The following is a 22747-nucleotide window of genomic DNA, read 5'->3' as shown; positions in this document are numbered from 1 at the left end:
GAAAAATAGAGTGAAAATCGGGGATTTCTATTATGGATTMTTACAGACCTGTTATAAGCCAGTTCCTTTTATACTCTACTGAAGTCTTATTTATCCTGGCCAGGGTACTACAGAAAATAGAGGATACCAGTAATAAGCATTGTAGAGAATTTCTGCCCAGAATAAAAGGAAATTAGAACAAGCTAAGGTGACATGGACAGTTCAGGAATGCACCAAGCAAACACAATGACCCAGCCAGTTTGTAAAGCTGGCATTTCACAGGGAATATGAGCATATAAGAATGCAAAATTACCGGAGATTTTTTAACAATTTAAACTCTGTCACAGCTGGGAAAAACAAGATTCACTATGCTGAATCAGACTGTGAAGAAGTCGTCCCTCATGGCTGTGCCGTGCTGTATAGGAGGAATCCCTGTGTTTTAAGGCCTTCATCTCACATTGTGAAATGAGTCAATGATTTATTCTGCAAGTTTGTTTAGCAGCAGTTCCTCTTGGTGTCTGTGCTCAACTTGCTGTCACTGGCCAAAGTCCATCAGGTGATTCCAGGTAACCTTTGCAAAATTTTCAAATAAGAAAATCAGTCAAGTCCATTTACTGGCATACACTAGTTCACAGAGCACATTGGAAAGTCTGAATGCTTATAGGTGACTTTTTTTTTCTGTACACTTAAGGTCATGACTTGAAAAAGCTCTCTTTCATTTCTAGCATTAAATACTTTTGCACTTAAACAGACACTCCTGTATATACTGCTACACCAACCTAAGCCTCATAGATACATGCTGAAAGTTGCATCACAATAAAGGCAGGTAGAATACTGCTCTACCAAATAAAAAAAAACAAAAAGCAAACAAAAAAAAACATTCCTGCTGTTAGCTAACACTATTTTGCATGGCTAAAATAACGGCAGAGAGACCATCAAAAAAAAAGTAGGGAAGGAGGGAACCTCTTGAGTTAGCATGGATAGTTCAAAAGATGCATTAATGAATAACGCATGTGTAATATATATGCAAATATATAATAAACACCTTTTAATAGAAAAAAAGGTATTCATTAGACAATCTCTCACAAGAGCAGTTAAAAAAAAGCCTATGTATCATCAGATTATTTACCAAATTTCACATGAAAGAAAAGTTTTTCAACTTGACCACACTTGTGAAATGCTCATAATTATTGGTGGCAAGGGATGAAAAGGAAAAAGCCTGACTGAGTTTGCATGACTGGTGATTAGAAAAAAGCCTTTTGGTCAGTTGAGCAAACGTGGTCTGGAGTCATTGATGCATAAATGTGAAATCTCCCAGGGAGAAGAGTTATTTTTCAAAATAAAGTCACGCTTTGAATATTAGGAGAAGTAAAAAAGTATGCAATGAATCCTCTTCTAAGCAATCTGGATATATTCTAAAAATCTACTGGGCGTCAGTGCAGTATCAGTCTACAGCAATTAGAAGGCAACCTATTCTTGCACTAYACATACACAGGTAAGAAACAGTGGAAGCAAGTGTGTGAAGTCTGTCAGCTGAGAGCATACCACTTACAGAAAGCTCCCAGTATAAAAGAATCCCTCTAAATTAACACAAACTCTTCAGCGAATTCTCACAACTCATGTCACAAATGATGGATCTCGCCAAATAYTGCTAATTGAGATTTATTCTCAAAATGGCAGCTACTGTCTGGGTTGTCTTAGTGGTTCCAGCAATACATAAAAGTGAAGTTTGATTTCTGCCAGTTGCTCTGTTACAAAGGGACATGATGCCATCCCTCAAAATATTAAACTGATTCTTTAAATCAGCAAGCAAGAGAAGTGGAGGATTCATGAGGAAGTTAAATCCAGCTCTGCTCCCTTTAACTTCCTACCAATACCAAATTGAGCATAGCAGCACCCATGTAGCAATCCTTACAGAGGAAATTACTGATCAGAGCAAACAGCAGTTATCATATATCTGTATAGGARATGTGCTTCCTCCCAATGATATGCGGAAGTGAAAGCACGCACTGATGAATTTTGAGCAACAAGTCACAAATGCCAGATCCAGAAGTGAACACGTAGAAGCCCCTATGAGAACAGCAAAGAGAAACCATCAAGATCCCAACTCCCCCACTAAAGATGACGACACCCRCTCAGTGATGCATTCTCATTTGCTTGATTCAAGCAAATGAATTAAGAGTCAATTACAAGGCATTGTACCAGTAACTGTCTGCTACATTTGCTGTGCACGCATACTAAGCTTTAAGAAAGGAATCTCACTGTTTTTGCCTCTGTCTCCAGAACTCAGTTAATGATCATAAAACAACTTCAACTGTAACAAATCCTCCATTGTCAGCTTGTAACACAATGAGATCTTCATGATAAGAGACAGTGGGGAAAATGGGCATGAGGACAGAATATTCCCCCAAGACACTGCTGAACCTGAAATAGATGAGGGCTGTGATATTTTATGCCTGTTGTTCTCAGGTTAACCTTTCACCTGAGGGACTCATTGCTTCCATGTGCCCAACTTGTGATAAGTTGGAAATGAAATCACTTTGACAGCTACAAAAAGTCACTTGTAGAAACAACGTATTTGCTTTAGTTCAGTATCTTACCTACAGCATCTACTATTCATTGCCATATTAATGCATCCATGAAGAAAGAAAAACAGATTCCCCATTGCAGTAGAATGGCAGTGATATCCAAGAGTGAGATGCTAAGCCCAGGAGTCCACATCTTACCGTAGTACTTGTGAAACTAGATGCTCCAAATGCAAGTACAGAATCTGGAGATGATTTACTTCTCTGTGAGCATTCAGGACATCTGACATAAAGAGGGAAGGCAAGTTGAAGATGACCTTCCCAGTGCTGTTTGCAAGCATCCACAATCACACAGTGCTGAGGGTACCTTGAGGCATTAACACACAGCAAACTTTAATCACCTTTGAACTCCCAGAAGAGCCAAACTCCATTCTATCTGCAAGACCTCGCAGCACACTTATGTCAAGATTTACTAGGTTTTGTCTTGCTTCGTGAGGACACGTCAGTAAGCATGCCATACTTGGGTGCATCAGCCATTTTGGGTGCATCATTCATCAACACATATGAACCCGCCTGGCAGAGCCACTCCTCAGGAGAATTAATTGGAAAAGGGCCAGTAACAGGCTATTACTTGATCTGAATTTTTTTCATCACACAGCAGCAAAACTAAATTATTTGGCACATCCCCAAAATGTCAATTTCTCATTTCAACCAAACCTCTCACACAGTTCAAACTTGCAGATATTCTGTTATTCTTACACATTTGTGTTTACGAGTATACTTGCACATGTCTCAGAGATGTGAAATCTTTGTAAAGTTAAAGTTTTTATGACTAAGTTTGGAAACGTCAATAGCTTCCCCAAGTGCTATCAGCAGGTTTGGCTTCTGGTCCCAAATGTGCAGACCTTTGAACAGTGACACAGCTGTCTTTTCCTGCAGAAATATTCCTTATAGGGCTTTTATGCTACAACTCCAACATATGGCAATGAATCACAATTTCCAGCTATACTAGTTTAAAGAATATTTGAATTGCCCTCACTACCACTGACCTTTTATTACCACATGGAGTGCTGACCTGAGCTAGGATTGAATAATCCTCTGCCACAGAAAAGTGCTGTCATAAAGCCAAAAAACATTTGTGATTCCTGATGCAACAACAACAACAACAAAGGAAAGGAAAAAAACAAAAAAAAACAAAAAAAAAAAAAACCAATGGCACATGTATTCTTTCCAGGCATGGTTTATTGAAAACACACCAAATTGTTATCCTACATACCTGGTTTCTAACAAGCATTCTACTTGTCTGTGTTATGGAAAGGTCCTATAATAATAATACATTCTGTCGCAGTAACATTTGTTCTATGAAAAGCATAATCCGCCTTTCTTCCCCTCCGTACTCGTAAAATCAAACCATTCTTAGTGTTTCAGTTTATAGTACAGTGTAAATACAATGCAAAATCCCACCAGTCTAAACTACAGAGAATGTCGAGCAGTATTACAGAAAACACATTGTTGATTTTTTTTATTCTCCTACCATGAAAATTTTAAGGCACATGATAGTTACAAACACATTAGCTACTAATTACCAGTAAGCTTCTTAGTCTAGTTATTTTTTTCTGAACAGTAAGTACCAAATTGGCAGGCCTTGTACTATCTGCACTATCTTCCTCCTCACCTTGCAACTGGACTTCAGATTTTCCTACCCCAATGTAAAACTTAAGAGGAAAAAAAAAAGTTCATAATACATTCCCTTAACATACTAGGTTAGTTACTGTACCAATAAATTGGAAATTTCTTTGTCAAAAATAAGTAAATAGCAGATTTTAGCAGGATCAACTCAAACTTTGTGAGAAACTATACCTATATAAACACCTTCAAAAAACATGAGAGTATGACCCAAACCCAAGAGCACAAAATTGTGGACTGAAGATATTGGCACACTAATTTTCATTGAGCGAGCAGTTAGAAAGCAGAAGAGACTATAACCACTCTCTAACATGCCCATTTGGCTTTGGAAGCTTTGCCTACTCTAAGGGTTTAAGATGTGCCTCTCTCATAGGTAGCTGAGCCCTATAAACTCAACTTTAAGGCAAGTAACAGAAGGTAACTGACCACCTTCCAGCTCTGGAAACTGCTCGAGGATTGAAAATTGTTTTGCCGAGCATAAGCCTTGTATGCTAGAAAACCATGAAAAACTACCCATCAGAGCTGGCAAGGACCTGCTAATCTGCTCTAACCAACATGCACCTCCCTGCATTTTGGTTTGTCACTTATCGTAAGTCAATTCCTAGCCCCAAATAACTCTTTGTGATGTTTTGGTAAAGGAGACAAGATTTGCTTTCGTGATGCAGAAGCATTCAGAAGCTGCATGTCTGAGAGCACTAAGAGTAGAACTAGGATAGGCAGGTGTTTTGCCCAGAAGACACAGAAAATCAGGACCTATGGCTGCCCAAGCTGTTGGAATCCGCAGACACACCAATCTGGGAAACCTTAATCACCGTGCCCTACTGACTTGCCACAATTACTCACACACTCAACTTGATGCTTCAATAAGGGAGTCTTGACTCACAACAACCCCACCAGCATTAAGTGCCTTTTCTCTCTTTTTTTTTTCCTTAAAAGAAAAAAAAAAACAGCCCTTCACAGCTTAGTAAAGATGCTTGGGAGATGTGCAAGTTACCTCCTAAGGAACAAAGTTTTGCAGTTATTTGCCATCAGAGGTCTCCTCCCTCCCCTATGTTATCTAGCCCTCACTGGGCCAACAAYTTCTCTTCTCTTCACTGGAGCCCTGCAACACCATCTCTTCCTTCCACAACCATCCCTCCCCTCTAGAAGTTCTGTAAATAAAAATCCCTTCTGCCTCAGCCCTTTATTGGCAGATTCCTTCTAGTTTTCGCAGTGGAGCCAACAGGAGAACAGRAGGTCACATATACCTGAGCCCTAAAAAGCACTACCTGCCTTTAGCAGGGGGCTGTAGACCCTACTGCAGCTTTAGTCACATACACACTGCCGCTTTCCCTTCTTTACATACAATCCCTGCTGCTAAAATAAACTCAACATTTACTGGTTCATTCACCCACATCCCAGAACAGCTCTAACAGCCTAGATGCATTGCACCAACAAGGGGAGAGGTAAGGACTGGTGAGGGCACATACCCCATCAGGGCTTTCCTCAAGTGAGCTTGTGGCTGCAAATATGAAGAGCATCGGATATTTCACCAGGTTCAAATCTCTTGCTTTGGACTTTGGCTGGTGGGCTGATAATACAAAGTGACAGTCTGATGTATAGTCACCTTGCCCCCATCTATTTCCCTTGCTCAACATCCAAACAACAGTTTGGGGTGAAGGACAATCACTGCAGTGCAATTCATCGTTAGTGGTTACTGCTGTGTACTTGGGAATCAATCATTATTGTGTGGCATCAGAAGGAGGGGAGGTAAGATGGGATTCCCAGGAGAAGTCTTGGCATATGGACTTGATGTTTGACCTCTTCGTATATCATCCTTTGCTTTTCTGTAGCAGTAAACCATGTTGCCACGAACACTGTACCCAGGAAAACCAGAGGAGCAATTTGCTACAATGAACCTGGGCAGCCAAATCCATCTAACCTGACAGGGAGGTCTGTTTATCTCAGGATGCAGAATRAACACAAAAAATAACTGGGGGAGAAGTGGGATAGGGTCTGGATTTGCTTGGTTTTAGCCTGACCCATTAATGACGGAGGCCAAAATAGATTCCAGTCCAGATTTTTAGCATCACCATAGTGCCCCACCGAGAGCCATGAGATACCTGGTGTAGGAGGTCATGGAATATCAGCCTCTAGTCAGGTCACTTCCCCCTCCTGCGGTTTTCTCTGTTAACCTCTTGCTGGCTTTGGAATAGTCATACAATAACTAAATCACAAAGTCTTAGCAGAGACTCCTTTCAACAGTCAGGTCTTTATTTTAAGTGAACTTTTGCTCAGACTCCTTTGGTAAATATATGGATTGAAGTAGATCAGGGACAGACTGACCGCACGGCCCTTCTCTTACGCTGTTCTAATCAGCTACAAAGCAGGTTCCATTGCTAATTACTGAACATTTTTAAAAAAATCCTTTCATATACAAAAAGAATACACCAAGTACATAACCAAAAGTGATATAAAACTCTTCCGTGTAGCTTGGTTAAAAGGGTCTCCGCGTATTGGCAGAACAAGTATGAAAAGAGCACCATTGATAGAATATACAGTCAAACTATGTATCTGGTTTCATTGCCACACTTCATGTCTACACATACAGACACTGCCCCTGACACATATGCAGATAATCACAGATATATCTCTTTGCTTCCCTTGATCTGCTGAGCATCTTTGGCTCAATAGGACTCTCATGCAGGTGAAAAGACAAATCTTTGCTATGTTAGTTTGCTCCCAGCAGCTTCACCTTCCCTAGGATCCAGAAGCAACCACTGCAATGAGCATGGAAGATGAAGATCAGCAAAGGGAGGGGGTGAAGGAGCATATGTATCATCCAAATCACTGACAGCTTCTGGCATCAGTCTTTCCCTGAATCAACAAATGCTTCCTTCTCCTGCAAACTACTTAACATGGTTTTGTCAACCTATCCTCTGCACAACAATATATATATATAGATATAGATATATAGATATTTTTATTTATATATATATGTACTCATGTCAAATTTTTAATATACTCAAGAAGATACAAAGCTCTTGGTACTTGCCTTTTTTTAAAGTTTTTTTTTTTTTTTTTTTATAAAAAAATTTAGGTGTTTACTGTAATAGTAATATTTTGTGGGAGGTGAGGTTGTTGGGTATTTCCCCTTTTTAAGTACAAAGGAAATGGCAGGCGCTGAAAACCCCAAATGACATTTGCCAGATTAAAATATATGCTTTCCAGTTGCACCGTTTTTAGGAGCTTGTTTAGGAGTAAATGTGGCAACCAAAGAATAATGGCAACCAAGTAAAATCAGTAAAAGGCATCTGATGCTACTAATGAGACATGTGCTTCCTGTTCTCATCTGCTGCCCTTCCTTGACCAATGCCTGGAGAAAATCAGTGATCTGACATCATTTAGCTTACAGCATTTCCAGATACTGTATACACCGAGTATGTTCTCATGAGGTAACGAGTCCGTCTTGCAGAGAGCAGGCCTCAGCACCTTAGAGGAGAACCTTTGCACATGGGTGATTCTCACACCAATTGAAATACGCAATCTCAAAACAAAACCACAGCGACACAGAAACCATGATGATAATTAAAAAAAACCTCCAAGCCAGTTCCCTTTGTGGCATTTTTCATCAGGATCTATAGCTCAAAGCAAATACGGATCCGACAGTGATCAAGTTACCGTCAAATATAAATGATAGACCCATCTGAAGTTTATAGTGTGTTCAAAATAAAACATTCTACAAAGAAGCTCTTATTTTCTTCCAATGTGTTAACAGCTATAGTAAAAGAAATAATGTTATAGATTAGATCATCATCAATGCAACACTGGTACCTTTAAAATGTAGAAGTTCCGTATCACAATCTTTGAGAAAAAGAAAATAAAAAGCCAGTCAACTCCATTTCTCAGCAGAGATTTCTGAACTGGGAACACTGAAGCCTTCAATAAACTATTTTTCATATGTGGAAGTAAAAATAGAGCCATTACAGAATTCAAACAGCAGAAGTATTGTACACCGGATTATAATGATAATATAGCACTGTGATATAGCTTACTCTAAAAGCAGATTATACAGCTTGCAATTTTGTCATCTAGTCTCTAGTTCATTCAACCAGCATTTAATAGTTTTTGTTCTGTACTTTCTCCTCTGATTGAAATCCAACATACCCACGCAACATTCCTGCACTTCTTGTGGAAATAATGAAGAAAACCTCAACATTTATCAAAAAGCCTTAAAAATGTCAGATTCACAGTTCAAAAAAAAAAAAGAAAAAAAGAAAAAGAAACCCAAACCAAAAGAGCTGCAAACCAGAAAAGTGCTATTATCTTCATGACTACACCTACGATATTTCAAATATTCTGCAGTATCTCTTTCACTTGTGAAGCTTTCCTCTTTGCTGCTGCATGACCTTCACTTCTCATACTGGGCACCATCCACACATAAGAGTCATCTAAGAAGGCAGCCAGCTAGATAGAAGCTTGGATTCTCTGTTCTTGCTTGCTTTCTTCTTGCAGGAGAGGGAGGGAGGGGAAGGCGGCTATTTCTGCTGGGAATGTAACTGAGTCAAAAAGCAAACTGTCTTGCTGTAAGGCATGGTGCTCTGGCATTGGYGATGGCAAGCGGCTGTGTCTTCTCCCCACGCCCTCCTAGAATCTGCAGCCTGGTCAGTGATGCAGCGCCCTCCAACTCTGAATGGCAGTGGTGACTGATGAGATCCTCTGTGTTGGTTCGATGATTTTTTTTTTTCCCCTTCAATTAAAAAAATGTGGTTGGATCTAGCCCTGCAAAATAAAGTCAGAACCGATTAATACCAGCAAATAACATGACACTGGTGATCTCTATCACCCACTGGTAGGACAGTGGTTGGAAATGCCAGCGTAACACCAACCTGAGGAGTTCCTAAAGGGGTATAGACTAGGAGAATGGGAGCAGACTCCACTGAAGTCTGTATCTGCTGCCCCCCCCACCATAAGCCTTTACTGCTAAGAGAAAGAGTGCAGGAATGGAAGCATACAGACACTACACATATGCATTTATCCCTGCTGTTTGGCTAGGTCAACAAGGCTGACCACACACTGCAGACCAGCTGTAGCAAACCAGCAGCACCAGGGCCAGCTCTGTGGCTACTTAAGCATACCTGGCAGTGTTGTAATAAGCCAGGTGCTTCCAACCAGGAAACAAAAATAAGCTGAAAACACTTGGCACTTACACTATACTCTTAAGAAGAAAACAAACAAACCCAAAACACAGAGGTTTTCCTTTCCACTAGTGAAAGTGATTTCCATGCAGCATTGTGGAGGTGAAAGATGCTGCACATTTTGGAGACCAGCCCTTAAGGGCCTATCATCCACTCTGATAGTGATTTCTGTGAAGACACTGGGCAGCTTTCCTAAGATATTCCTTTAGCCATAGCCAGGGGCACAAAATCTGCTGTTCCAAACGTCTCGTCGCACCTGATGGAGGGCCAGAAGGTAAAACCAGCATAGAGGGCTGTCCAGTAAGACAGCAGGAGACAGACTAGCAGCAGCAGGAGTGATGAAAGGCTAGTGACATTACTAAGAAACTTGGCACATGAGGAAAACAGACAACTAGAAAGCAACAGAAAGGCGCCTTTGTTCTTCTTTTTTCATTTAAAGCAACAGAAGAAGGAAGGAATTGGGAAGTAGGAGTTGTGGTTCAACTTTTATCATGTAACCAAAATCACCCCCTGTCATCCTCCTACTCTTCCAAAGTAACTGTGTATGGCCGCCAGCTTTCCTGCAGATGGGCAGGGCTGTGTAATTCATGGGAACCTCAGGAGACATCCGTAAGTAGTCAGGGATATGCTTTTCCTTAAGTCTCAGGCTAATCCTTGTAATAAGTCTAGAGGGGAAAAAGACAGTTGAAGGCAGGATCATACTATTCAAATTCATTCCCATGGCCTAGTAGCAGAAATTTTTCACATTTCAGCTGATAACAATCATTGAAGACATTGATTTTCTGTCTGGTTATTTGACAGATTTTATTTAATCAGACAGCTGTTTGATGCATTTCATTAAAGACACACTGAATAATATAAACACCATTCGTTTTCAAATGCATTTTCATTTGTCTGAAAGGACCCAGTTAGCAGTTAGCCTTAGAGAGATTCCACAGAGATACAGATCATGCACGAGACAAGTTAATCACTAGCACCAATTACCATTAAAAGGACCTACCATGCATGCAAATTAGACCCAGGAGTCAACAGGCTGGGGTTTAATGTCACGGGCATCCACCAGATTCACCGAAGCCCTGTTACTCCTGCTAATGTTTTTCCTATTTGTGTCATTCTGCAGCACAGGGTGAGGAGTTAAAAGCAAAACAGAGCGGATTAATCAAACAAACAAAAACTACAACAACAAGTCAGCTCAAAGGAGCACAAGGAAAATTAGTGGTAGAGAAAGAACAAGATCAGCAGAGGCACAATACTAATGAAAGCATTTGCAATAGCCAAAAGGCTGCCATCATTCCCTGGCAACATTATTCACAATTCTTGGCCACTCTTACAGCCTGAGTCATGGTTATTGGACAGTTCATAAGCCAGACATCCCCACACATACATTTCTGTTTCACAAGACATGGACGAGGAACACTAGCAGCTACTCTGGCTCTGCCCAACTGAGAGCATGCCAGTGCATACCTCAGAGGTGTACACCAGACTCAGTTCAGGCTATCGTCCACCCTTAAAAGCAGAAGGCAGCACAAGCTATGGGAGACACATCGCAGAGGTGAAATGTTTCTTCTCCTGTTCTCATGAAAGCAAAACAACTACCCATTGGACCTCTCAGGGTTGTGCTTCACTTCAGATATGCACTAGGAGTTTGTGCTGCTTGGTGCGATTTTGAGGGATGATGCATTTGGCCACTTTAATGAATTACAAGTGGCAAAAATAATAAGCACTTGTTAAGTCTCCTGCCTTAGCTTATTTTCCTTAGAAAGACATTTTCTGTTAAGCTCCTATCGATCAATATTCATGTATCACTTAGCACATTCATTCCTTAATATATATTAGAATTRTGATGAGGGAACTAGAAAGTTTTTTCTGTTAACTCTGGATCAGGCCACATCAAAACAAATGGGGAGCAGCACTGAATAACTTGACTATTGACTCAACTGTATTGCTTTCAAAAACAAATGAAGGGGGCACAGCCTCCTACAAGGGGAAAGGTGAGATTTTGCTTCTCTTCCATCTTCACTGCACCCTATCATGCATAAACAAACCTGGAAGGTTCMGATGAAAAGGTGATTGTTATTGGTTTCCTTTAATAAGCAGTACCACAAGTACAGGCTTAGGAAATGAGTTGCRTGAAGACTAAACAGGAAAACTGTAATAGCTATTCTTCTGCAATGAGCTTTAAGGGTGGTAGAAGCCTCCTAAACAATATACAGCATTATCTTCACCTATTTATAGTACTGGTCAAATAAAAAAAGAGGGAGGGTGAACTGCCMCTCGAAGCACCCATGTCAGTGCCTCAGATCAGCTGCACTACTCCAGACTGTTCACTCGGGGCCTGCTCATAAAAAACAAGCTCACAAGGTTTGGCACGGGTAATCACCATCAGTGATTACATAAATGAAAAGTCTCACTGGGCAACCTCCCACAAGGTGCAGCTAAACTCAAAGCTGGCAAATTGAAAACAGCAATCTGTGCTTAAAAGAAGTGCAGCTGGATTGAAGCCATTCTCCAGGGTATACCTTCAGGGAAAGGCAGGACACAGTAGCTAATGCATGATCAGACAAGTTAATATAGGCAGATTCAGACAGCAGGAYATCTTCCTAGTTCAGGATCTATGGAAAGATTTTTCTCCAAATCTCATTTTTATTCCCTCRCTCAACATAGTGGATTTTCCATTCTGAAGTTTAATTGTTTCCACTGAACATGAACCATGTGGATTTTCTGATACCATCACAGTAAGGTGCTGAAGGTTATGGAGGACAGCTTTCTGCAGAGTAGCAATAATACTTCCTATCACTGACTCTTGCTTCACTGAATCCTTTTTTTTTCCTTCCCTAGAAATGACCTATCCAGAGGAAAAACACAAGTTTGTTTTGAGGTGAAGGAGAAGCAATTGCTACAGCACTGTTAGAAGCATTAAGTAATTTATAAAGTGGTCTACTGAACAGGTACATCAATGCAACAGAAATTATGCAAAGCCCATTAAGTTACATCTGCACACAACCCACAGTACGAAGAGCTTCATGAAGTAAGATTTTTTTTTAAAATGAGCAAGTTGTCTAAACTTGCTTTTATAAGGCACACACAGAGGTATGCATGTCTCTTCCTGCCTGTCTCCGCAGCCTGACACCCGCAGTCCACTCTCAGGACTGTGAGTATTGGGGAAATGAACACCATGCACTGCACTGTTGTACASAGACACACAAGCTCATATCTACTTCTGATGGTGAAAACCATAAAGGAGAGTGACTGCTTGCAGTGACTTTTCAGAACAAAGTCTGAGCAGTTGTACTCTTTCAGGCTAGGGAATGTCCCTGGATGAAGGCGGCAGAACACACACATTCTGCTTTTACCACCTCACCCTTTTACAGGACTATAGCCTTTGCAGCATTTGTTTCCACACTGCAAAAGCAGCATCTTGTTTTTATTTCTAATCAGCCAAGTGATCAGTTACAAAATGGTGTGTTTATCTGAAAAATACACAACCCTTTACACCCCCTAGTGAGCARCTACCATACGTTTCTTGTAGAAGACATCAGGCTTCCTTTCTTTTAAAGGCATCAATTAGTACTCAGCAATAAGAAGCAGCTCACTTTTAAAGGTTCTTTCTCTGAGGCATCCCCGGTGTTATCACTGGTCTTGTATTTGCGCTCCTTGTCCCGGTGATCAATAGTGGAGTATCCATCTGWGGAGGAACAATACGACAGTCAGGTATGCAGCACCAGTAAGAGCAAAACCAGAGTGGATGCTAGCAGTATTCTTCAGTGAAGAAACAGGGAAATAAACTATCAAAACTTGAAGATGCTGGCAGCCTGCTTTTCACATGCTCTGATRTGTTATTTTTATCCACTTAAAACAGAAAAGCCCTCTTTTTGTATCACTGCCAGATGCTGGCACTCATTAGCAAGCAGCACTGTTTTCATCCCAGTCTGCTGCAGTTTTGTAGTGTGYCCAAGGAAAGCAGCAAGTTGTCATCTCACACTCTGTGGCTAATGAGCTCCAAATTCAGCTCAAATCTTCTGTTCCTTGCTTAGCTGCCTCATTAATTGGCTGTGTTCATTCTCTGAATGGTCCTGCAGCATGTTCCCACTCTTCCTGAGCCTGACTACTAACAGGACATGACAATAATTTGGAAAAGTGCTTTTCAGAGCACTGAGAAAAAGGGCCAGTTGAATTGGAGGGGATCTTGATGCAAACCCTGCTGTGCTAGGGCTGTCCCTCAGTACAAAGTAGCACCTGTTTATGATTTTTCTCCTGACAACTAAAATAAAAAATARTATGAATGCATGATTAAAATGAGGAAGAAAAGTGTGAGGGTTTTATACAGAAATAGTTCTAATTKTTTCAGAACCTTTGTTTTGAATCATTGTCAGCCAATACAAATCTTATTTTCCTGATGCATGAAATTTCTCTCATTATTAGTGACAAAYACACCCTCTTGTGCTCTGCTTTGATCACATTGTAATCTGAAGTAAACGACATTCAGATTTATAGTTCCCAGTAGGCCTTTTTTCCTCCCTATGTAATTAAGGGATCATTAATGTTTATGTCCTAACAAACTGAATTCTTAGACTAGCACAAAGAAGTTTTACATAAAATACCRAAACACTCTTCTCTTGGTTTACTGCCCGCAACAGGTCATCTAAGAAAAATACATCATGTTTTTTGTGGCGTTCCAGAGGCATAAAAAGGTCTTGTTTGCCCAGAGGATGAAAGTACATGTAGCCAGAACAACTTGTACCTAACAGAGTCATGGAGCAGGGCTTTAAATGATGATGCTGGCCATAATCAAGTTAGTTTTAAAACAGCTGAAGTTTTCTTTTCCTACTTGTCTTGTGAATCAAAGTGTGCACAGACCTGCTATAAGTACTCAAAGAMGCTGTATATTTAACAGAAGTGTAGTAACAGATTCCATAATCACACTGCCTAAAAATAACTTAAGCACTTTTGAGTTACAGTACTAAACAGATCTTAAAGCTTGAAAATTACTGTTACACAGAGCGATGATTACTTTCAACTATTTAGTGTCAATGAAGACATCTAGCATTCTTGGCTATTCCTTTCAAACAGGAATCCTTCAAAAAGGAAAAAAAAATAAACATTCAGTCACTCAGCCAGCATTCCTGGTCGAACATATGACCAATAATTCTCTTTCAGATGACAGGCACGAGTACTGTTAGTAAGTCATACTAATCTAAAGACTCATCATTCATTTGGGAAACAAAAGTTCACATAGGTATACATTTAAATGATGGAAACATGCTGCCTCTCAGAAATTCAAAACTTACAGCAACAGAGAGGTAGCTCTTTACAATCAAATATTAATTTATGCTCACAGGTCACTTTGTAACAGATCACTCACWATGGCACTACAGAAACACAAATCATTTAAAATAAATTGACAGGATGCAAAGGGAAACCTTTAATCTACCCCAGAAAGCAATAGCTACTAAGCTGAAGTATGGCAACTATGATACTTCCCAAGGAGTAAGGTCAGGAGTAAAAACTGTAATCATAAAAAATTAAAAAGCACAGCAGTTCTTTAATACTATTTAAAAAACAAAAACAAAACAAAGCCTGCTTAGCCAGGACAACAGCAACAGGAAYGTTAAGCTTTGGCCAAGTGCTAGTAACCTAACAACAAAACCCAGGAACTTTGGTTTTCAGATCTGCATTCCAAGACATTTTGCAGTTCATACTGCCAGTTTTCTGTTGTGTGGCCTGCATGTTAACAGTGCCACACACGTCAGCACTAAAGGGTTACATGCTGCTAAAATCCACACACTGCTAYGACTGTGTTAAGATAAACAGTAGCAAAGATAGGAAGTGCATGATTTGACCTAATAAAATGAGAAATATCTTGAAGGTGTCTGCACTGGAGAAGTAACAGCTCAGTGCCCCAGGGACAGTAACTTTCTGATGGAATTAGTGAGTATTGCTACTTCCCCATTTCTGATTCACATAAAAAAAAATGACTAGTATTAACACTGTTTCTATGGAATGAAGACTACCTATGCAAATTGTGTTTCTCCAGAGCATAATTGCATTATTCTGAATTAATACAATTCAATTTACAGCCAGATATATATWGTTCAGAGGCCCTCTCTGTTCTGAAATATGATTTTTTTTCCATTTCTCTAGTTGTTCCTTGGCTTGTTTATTCCTCTCTCAACCTTCTGCTCGTTGTCTTYTGTATTGCTTCACTGAGTATCTCCCATTCACTCTGCAGTGAGATTTTTTTGTCATCATAAATTACAGGACCAAAATGCCTGCTGTGTGTCAGTCCATCTGTGCCTTCACACAGCTCTTAACTTATTAAGATCAAATCTCCAGTCCCTTCAAAAACAGGGAGGAGAAAGAAGTCAGGCCTGAAGACAGGGATGTAGGGCAGGGACACCTGAACCATGCATCTCCATCCAGAACAATTCTTGTCTGACTGTAGGTTAATTAAGGCACAGACACATATTTACACAGCTCACAAATTTGGCAAATGGCCTGAAGAGCACAGGCCTGCTGCTCCTACAGACAGCTCAGGGTCACAGCCCCCCTCAGGCAGCACCACCACAACGAGCATTGACGATCTTCGGATTACTCTGTGCAGAGCCACTTGTCTGGAGCTGATAAAGTCTGACAGACCTGAGCGCTTTCTGCACTGGGCTGTCTAGCACACCCCACAGTGACTCGTAATACATGGGCTTTTCCATCATTCACAATATCCAAGCTCTGCCCAAGCCCTCCCATTGCTCTAGACAGCAGGAAGCTGACTGATCCAGTACTGCTCGCTGATGGAAAACATGCTTTTCTGCCTCTCTAGCCATACTGATGCTGATGGAGAATTAWTTTCCTTTACAGAGAAGGATGACACCACAACATTGSCAAATAAGCARAGATACCAATAGCAAGTTTTTTGGCAATGTAGGAAGAGTTGAGTTGACATAGGTTAGCAATAAATGCCCAGGCAGCAAGAGGGCTGAACCCTGATAAAAAGAGGCAACAAATGAAAGGCAGTAAAGATCTGGAAGAAGCAAAACCTCTYGTGTTGCAGGGGAGCAGGAGGAGCAAGTCTGGGCCATCAGGGCCTGGCTCATGGATGGGTGTCGTATGGAAATGCAGAGTTCTGAGGGACACACTCTAATGTGTTTGGTCCTGAAGTGTAATTGCCTCAAAMTGGTGCACCAGCAGGATAATTATGCAACCTGGAAGCAGCTGAATTAAACAAAACAGACATCAGAAAGCTTGAGGCAGTCCAGATGAGAATTCTCTAGAAGACAGAGAATATAAAGCAGAAAGATCTTARGGCAAGTGAAATCAGGAGGAGACAAARGCAAGGGAGAAAAAAAAATCCAACMACCAAAACCAGGGTACAYGACTTTCTACAATAAAAAGATATTATGAGTTGTGATGCTGAACTCCTTTCTCAGGTACTCTGTCATGCATTTTCCTGGCAAACGTACATGAACTCAGTCTCTCCTAGAGGCTCCACTTTGATTGGTACAGAGTACATAGGGACATGACCAACTTGTGTTTACTGGATGTAAAAACCCAGAGGAGTGCATGTGGATGTTCTGTTCCTTTTCGCTCCACAGCAGAAGAACAAAAAAGCCTTCAAGGACAGTCTACAATGTAATTAAATAAGAAAATGTATTTTAAAGAGCTCCTCCTGTAAATAAGCCCCAAAGACAARAAAAATACACAGTGCTTTGAAAGGCTTGAAGGAAAGAGATGAAGTATTAAGTTGTTATTCCATTCCCTGGAATTAAGGAGAGCAAACAGGTTAAATTGATTTAGTCCCTCCTCAGTTGACCTCTGAAGATGCACAAAGTTGGCCATCTTGGAGTTAGAAGTATTCAATTGCAGAGATCAAGAAAACTCGGAGATTTCATCTTCTAACAGTGATGAAAGGTTTGGAGACCCGAACGGCCCAGAGAACCTGCCTGACGTTGGACATACGCTCTTAATTTGCGGTTCACTTGGTACTCAGAGCTGTACCAGTAACTCCTGAAAGCACAAGGCAACAACTAACGTTAAGACTATAAACAATCAGCACTGCCCACACTGCAGCACCTGCTCGCACACAGCTATCCTGACAGCAWTCTTCTCTGAAGTTATTTTCTTCCATCGTAAGGACAAATGTTTTGCTGTTCCCTTAAACAAAGTACATATGCACAGCTGATTCATGGCAGGTAGGATCTCATTTTACTGAGAATACGAAAGGTGTTATTCTAACTTTTGAACATGCTTGGTTTTCAGCTAGGTTTTACTTGCTTTCTTTTTTTTTCCAGCTACAATCACAAGTAGTAGTATGTCAAACTGCTTGATTTGGAGGCATTAATATAGATATTTAAGTACAAATACTATCAATTAGAGGAACTAAAACAAATTCCCAAGGGACCACACACCACCTTTATCTACCTCAGTAAAGGAAAAAACTGCAAATCAATCTACAAAACTTATCGATCTCAAAGCACCTCCTGGAGACAATATGCATTTGCTCTCTTTCCAGAGTTAAAACTAGGCTCAGTTASATGTGGGTAAATTAAAACCAGAGCCAGGATTATCACATACACTAACTTATTTCTGCTGTTATTATAAAGTGCCTTTTAAAATCTTTTTCTTTCTGGAAAATACTAAATTCCTCTGAATCTCAAGACTTCCAGATCTGTAACATGATATGCAGCAGCTTCAATGGCCAGAGATGTAATGTAAATAATGTCAGTATTTCTCCACTATATACTTAGAGTAGTGGAGTAATTGGTGCATACACTGTACCCACATTAAAAAAAAATCGATCTTTTCTAAGGTAAAGTTCTGTTTTTAAATGTCAGCTTTATCCATTTGAAAGAATATCACCTAGAGAAATAGCTGAACTTTCCTGTGAGTGACAGTGTGCTCTATTGAAAYAGACAGGGGGTTTGATCTATGACTGAATTTACCTGGGCCGAGTTCATCCATAGGTATCATATCACGACTCCCAGACTTCTCGCTATCTATAAAACAGAAGCATTGAAAGCATTTGTGTTACATTTGCTATTTTYAACTCTTGGTAGTTTTAAGTTAGTCACAAGAACAGAGAAGCCYGTAAAATACTGAACACAAAGACTATCGTAAAAAAAACTATTCAATTGCTATTTATTCAGAAAGAAAAGTTTAATCTAAGCTCTCCAGAAAGTACATATAACCCTTACATTTTTGCACTGCAATAAGTAACTCCCTCTCTCAAATGATAACAGAAAAATCAGATCTGCTTGTGACTACATACTGCTATTAATGAGCTTCTCTCTAGGCCTCTCCAGAATAGAAAGAAAATAAGTAAGGGTGCAGCTTCACATGACACAATCCAATCCAACAGCCTGCTGAGCCAACAAAAAGCTAATCCACCAAGAAAACAAATACTTTATTGTCAGATCAGCAAGCTGATTCTAGTCATCCCTCTGCATAATTTGCCAGATTGGATTGAAGACAGGGAAGGTGAGGTGGAAACAGGCAAAGCAGAGTGGGGCTGGTACATCCACAGTAATCTGAAGTTAACCTAGTTTAAGTGCAACATGACAAACTCTGCCATAGCAGATCAGAGATTTCTAGAAATAAATTTTAACATCTGATGTCTAGAAACCAGAACCAGGTTCTGAGACAAAGCAATCATAATGAAACTAAAGCTGGAGCTATACCAGTGTTTGTACGGTTGCACTAAGCCTGACAAACAAGCACAGTTCTACCTAGCTTTTAGATAAAACATCTCTAATGAAAACYTACATGATACATGAAGAAGCACTGCCAAAACATGTATTTAAAAAAAGRGAAAAAAAAMCAAAACAAAACAAAACCATAAAACAGTACTGAGTCAATGCCCTAGGGGTAAGCTAATGCTAAAGGCCAAGCCCATTTGCCTGGCTAAAGACTGGATTTATTAAAACACATTCTCAGAATGGCTGTTCTCATTCTAATTAAGCTCCACACCTCACGCCCATCCCAAATTCTCCCAGGAAGATTGATTTGTTTTCGCAACTTGCATGTAACATCAGTAGTGTGGCTTTCAYAAAGGAAGGCTATAATATCCATACAGTTAACAAAAGTGATCGTTTTGGGGACTGTGGGATAAAAAGCACCACATAAGTAACACATTTGTACCCTATCACTTTCATACCATAGGTGTAGACAAATCCAAAAAAGAAGCAGGCAAGCAAACCGCAGCACAAAAAAGCGGTAACGAACAGAACTGACCTTGACTTTTATCCACCAGAGGCAAAGTGCTGTCGTCATAGCCAGACCTGCCAGTGGCACCTTTGGAACCCTTCGGAGCTGCAGAAACAGACTACAAGACAAAACACATGAAGAAGAATTTGCCACTCTGGCAAATGGAACAAGAAAAATAAATAAAGCAGCCATATGGAGTGAGACTATGGAATGATCCTAAACCCTCCTTCTGCCGATAATATGGCACTGGGGTGTTTTCATACAGATTTGCTGGTGGAATCTTTTTCTTGTCATCTAGATAGCTGCATTGTTAGCCTGTAAAAGCAGCTCATCCTTTCACGAGGAAAGATGAGGACTTTACATGTCAAGAGTAGGTGGCTGCCTCAGGCTGCTAGATGGAATATGTTTGGAATGAGACACAACTGAGAAAAAAAAGCATGTTAATTCTTCCTCCAGTAATGCATCTGGGCATCTGGCTTATGCAAGGTGGCATACTTCCAAAAGCAAAACAGCTACATTTCAGACTGAGAAACATACCCAATAAGTATGCATGATGCTCTGATTGAATATACTATAATACACTGTTCTATTACTGAAAAGAACAGAATCTAAGCCCCCAATCTACTAGACATTAATATTAAACTAAGTTAAGGTAGGACACTTTCCACTCAGGCATTCCATAGCTACTAACTAAACCTAAGACCCAACATCTCTACCTGGAAGTGTGACTTGTTCCACCCATCCTTCTGCAGTGCATTTCGTAGCTCTTTATAGCTCCAGATCATCTGAAGAACGTGAGATGCTGCTTTTGTTTCTCTGGGAGACTGGCTGATTTGCAAGATAAAATTAGAGTCTCAAATATCAAGAAATACAAGACTTTTCATATGCTGACCTCTTTTGTACTAAAACGGTATCCAGGAAGTACGTACTGACCCTTCAATTTGTAGATGTCATTAACAAAAAATAGATTTCATCCTGCTTGGATTTATTTGGGGTGGGGTAGGATGGAGGGGGGGGAGAGAAAAAAAATTCAGAGCCATTTTTGAAATCTTCACCCCAGCTTACAACTTCAAAACTTAATGACGCTGCTTCACGCTTTAATTGTTTTTACAAAACAATTTGAGTCAGTGAAAAACAAATGGTTCTAATCTAAAAATGAGCTTTCATTCATTTCTGAGTAAGTCACTACACAAGCACCCTCTATAAAGTAATACAGGGCTAGCTTCCTGGTTGGCTTTCATATTTCATAACAATGCCAACCAATGAAGTCTTCAACTATTCTCCCAAAAGTCTGCTGAAAACACACCTATACATATGCTCATTTCTATCTGGCTGAACTATACTTAACTCATACTTTTTTCTAAGACAGTCAGAATAGCTTTCAACATAACCACACAGTGAAAATTTGTCACGTCAAACTACCACCATCAGCCTCTCAGCCAGAATGATTACTACACATCATTAACCATTTAACTTACAAGAAACAAAATTTTATAACTGCTATTTCAGGAATGAAATGCTGCCACAGATAAAAAAGACTCCTGCTCTGAAAATAAAGGTCATGTCTTCACTGCAAAGGATGACTGCTAAATGCATGCACGTTGCTAAGATGCATCAGGTGAAGAGAAAGCATGTCCTAACATCCCAGGAGTTTTTATTCAACTGACTTTTTTCTTTGCTCAGTTAAGCCTATTAAAGGTCTATACTGATGCTGATAATGTGTTTTTACTGCATATATTAATTGCTTTAGTTGTATCTCTGAAGGGTCAGGATGCTTGTATACTTCCACAAAGCAAAATACTGCTGTTCATAGTGACATTTTCATGTTTGCAGTGAGTTTTTGTGCATTTTGCTTCCATCTATCACTTACCTTGACTTGCTGATAGCTACCAACTTCTGAATGCCCTGTGTCTGGATCAGAGACCTCGCATTTTCTGAACTGTCAGTAATGATTTCATGGATGGTATTCAACACTGCAACCACTGTATCCTCTTCCAGGTTCTTTGAAGACCTCTGCTGCCTGCTGGGCAAATTTCTTACCAGTTCACCCATGGCATAACTACCTAGATAAGGGGAACAGATACCATTAGCCATTGGTCAACCCTAATAATTTCACCTTCCCATCTTGAATTCTAAAATTCCAGGATGTTGGCCAGGTCGAAAGATTTTATAACACATTGGGAACCTCAACACTATAGCTTAATAGTACATTTATTATTAATTATTTCAAGGTGATTTAGAGTTGCCATCCAAGACAAACTACTATATCATGAAAGCTAAAAGGTACTGGGGGGGAAGAAGTTTTCAGTCTTTATTGAGAATTTTACAGTCAACATTTATCATACTTTTCATTGCCTGAGGCAAAAAGYATCCAATAGCTGCTGCTAATGCCACATATTCATGCTAATACACGCACGCAGTTTACTCAACTTAGCCTTGTAATAGGTCTTCTGAGGCAAGGTGCGCAGCCATGCATCTATTAACCTTCCCCCAGCAAATGTAAGAGTATTTCCTCCTGGGTGCAGTTAGCCTTCACAGTACATAGTACTGGAGAAAAACCAAGGAGTCCAGAGTTTATCACTCCCAGAAGTCTGTCTGTACCATTTGCCTAGCTACACGTCTGAACTATTAAAAAGAAACCTGGTGTACTGAGGCAAAATTGCAGCTTGCTATTTATTAGTATCAGCTTGGATGGTGGCCTTAAAACATGTGACCAATACTTCCTGGCCTGACAAGGTTACAGCTTAAACAAGTACCTCAGCTAAATGGACAGACATCCAGAGAAAACTCTGCTCACAGCTGAACTTTCTGATTGCTGCTAACATACAGGTGAATGCACCTTTACCCCCTCAGCAGRGAGCTAGTGAGCACTGTGGAAGAATCAAACTTGAAGGAGGAGCATCTCAACTGTAAGTTGTTGAGGGCCTAGCTTCTACAGCAACTACACTGAAGAATAATGAGAAGGGAAGGAGGAATTCACTGGGAGTAAAAAGGGACAGCTTTACATCCAAGCCCATTGTGCTTCCCTCATGCAGCTCAGCACGTCAAGGGGCAAACTGCCRCTCCAATCTACATGGGAGCCACCTGTCTGGAAACACTGTATGCAGCTAGAAGCCCATGTCAGCCAGAGCTTAAGAAAAGGCAAGCAGCCTTTTAACCCATCTAATCCTCTGCACACCCATGCAC

The 22747-nt window shown here is 40.3% G+C and overlaps 1 protein-coding gene across 4 annotated transcripts in view; it reads right to left on the bottom strand.

Annotated features, from left to right (window-relative positions):
• Nucleotides 1-3728: 3728 nt before the first annotated feature.
• ARVCF (ARVCF delta catenin family member) overlaps nucleotides 3729-22747 on the bottom strand; it is a 293288-nt gene continuing 274269 nt past the window's right edge. For 3 of the 4 annotated variants that reach the window (XM_085302692.1, XM_085302694.1, XM_085302695.1), the window contains 7 exons: nucleotides 21432-21624; nucleotides 20278-20389; nucleotides 19589-19679; nucleotides 18301-18354; nucleotides 12961-13052; nucleotides 10368-10481; nucleotides 3729-8951 (listed from right to left, as the gene is read on the bottom strand). In XM_085302692.1, coding sequence (XP_085158818.1) covers nucleotides 10380-10481; nucleotides 12961-13052; nucleotides 18301-18354; nucleotides 19589-19679; nucleotides 20278-20389; nucleotides 21432-21624 — 644 coding nt within the window. In that variant the 3' untranslated portion in view covers nucleotides 3729-8951; nucleotides 10368-10379. The remainder of the gene's footprint in view (nucleotides 8952-10367; nucleotides 10482-12960; nucleotides 13053-18300; nucleotides 18355-19588; nucleotides 19680-20277; nucleotides 20390-21431; nucleotides 21625-22747) is intronic. The other variant, XM_085302693.1, reaches the window with a different exon arrangement.

Source organism: Rhea americana, unplaced genomic scaffold (assembly GCF_003343005.1).
Source record: "Rhea americana isolate MKP2758 unplaced genomic scaffold, rheAme1 scaffold_191, whole genome shotgun sequence".
Classification (NCBI taxonomy): domain Eukaryota; kingdom Metazoa; phylum Chordata; class Aves; order Rheiformes; family Rheidae; genus Rhea; species Rhea americana.
The sequence above is the reverse complement of the archived record's forward strand: the minus strand, read 5'-3'. Positions and strand labels throughout refer to the sequence as shown.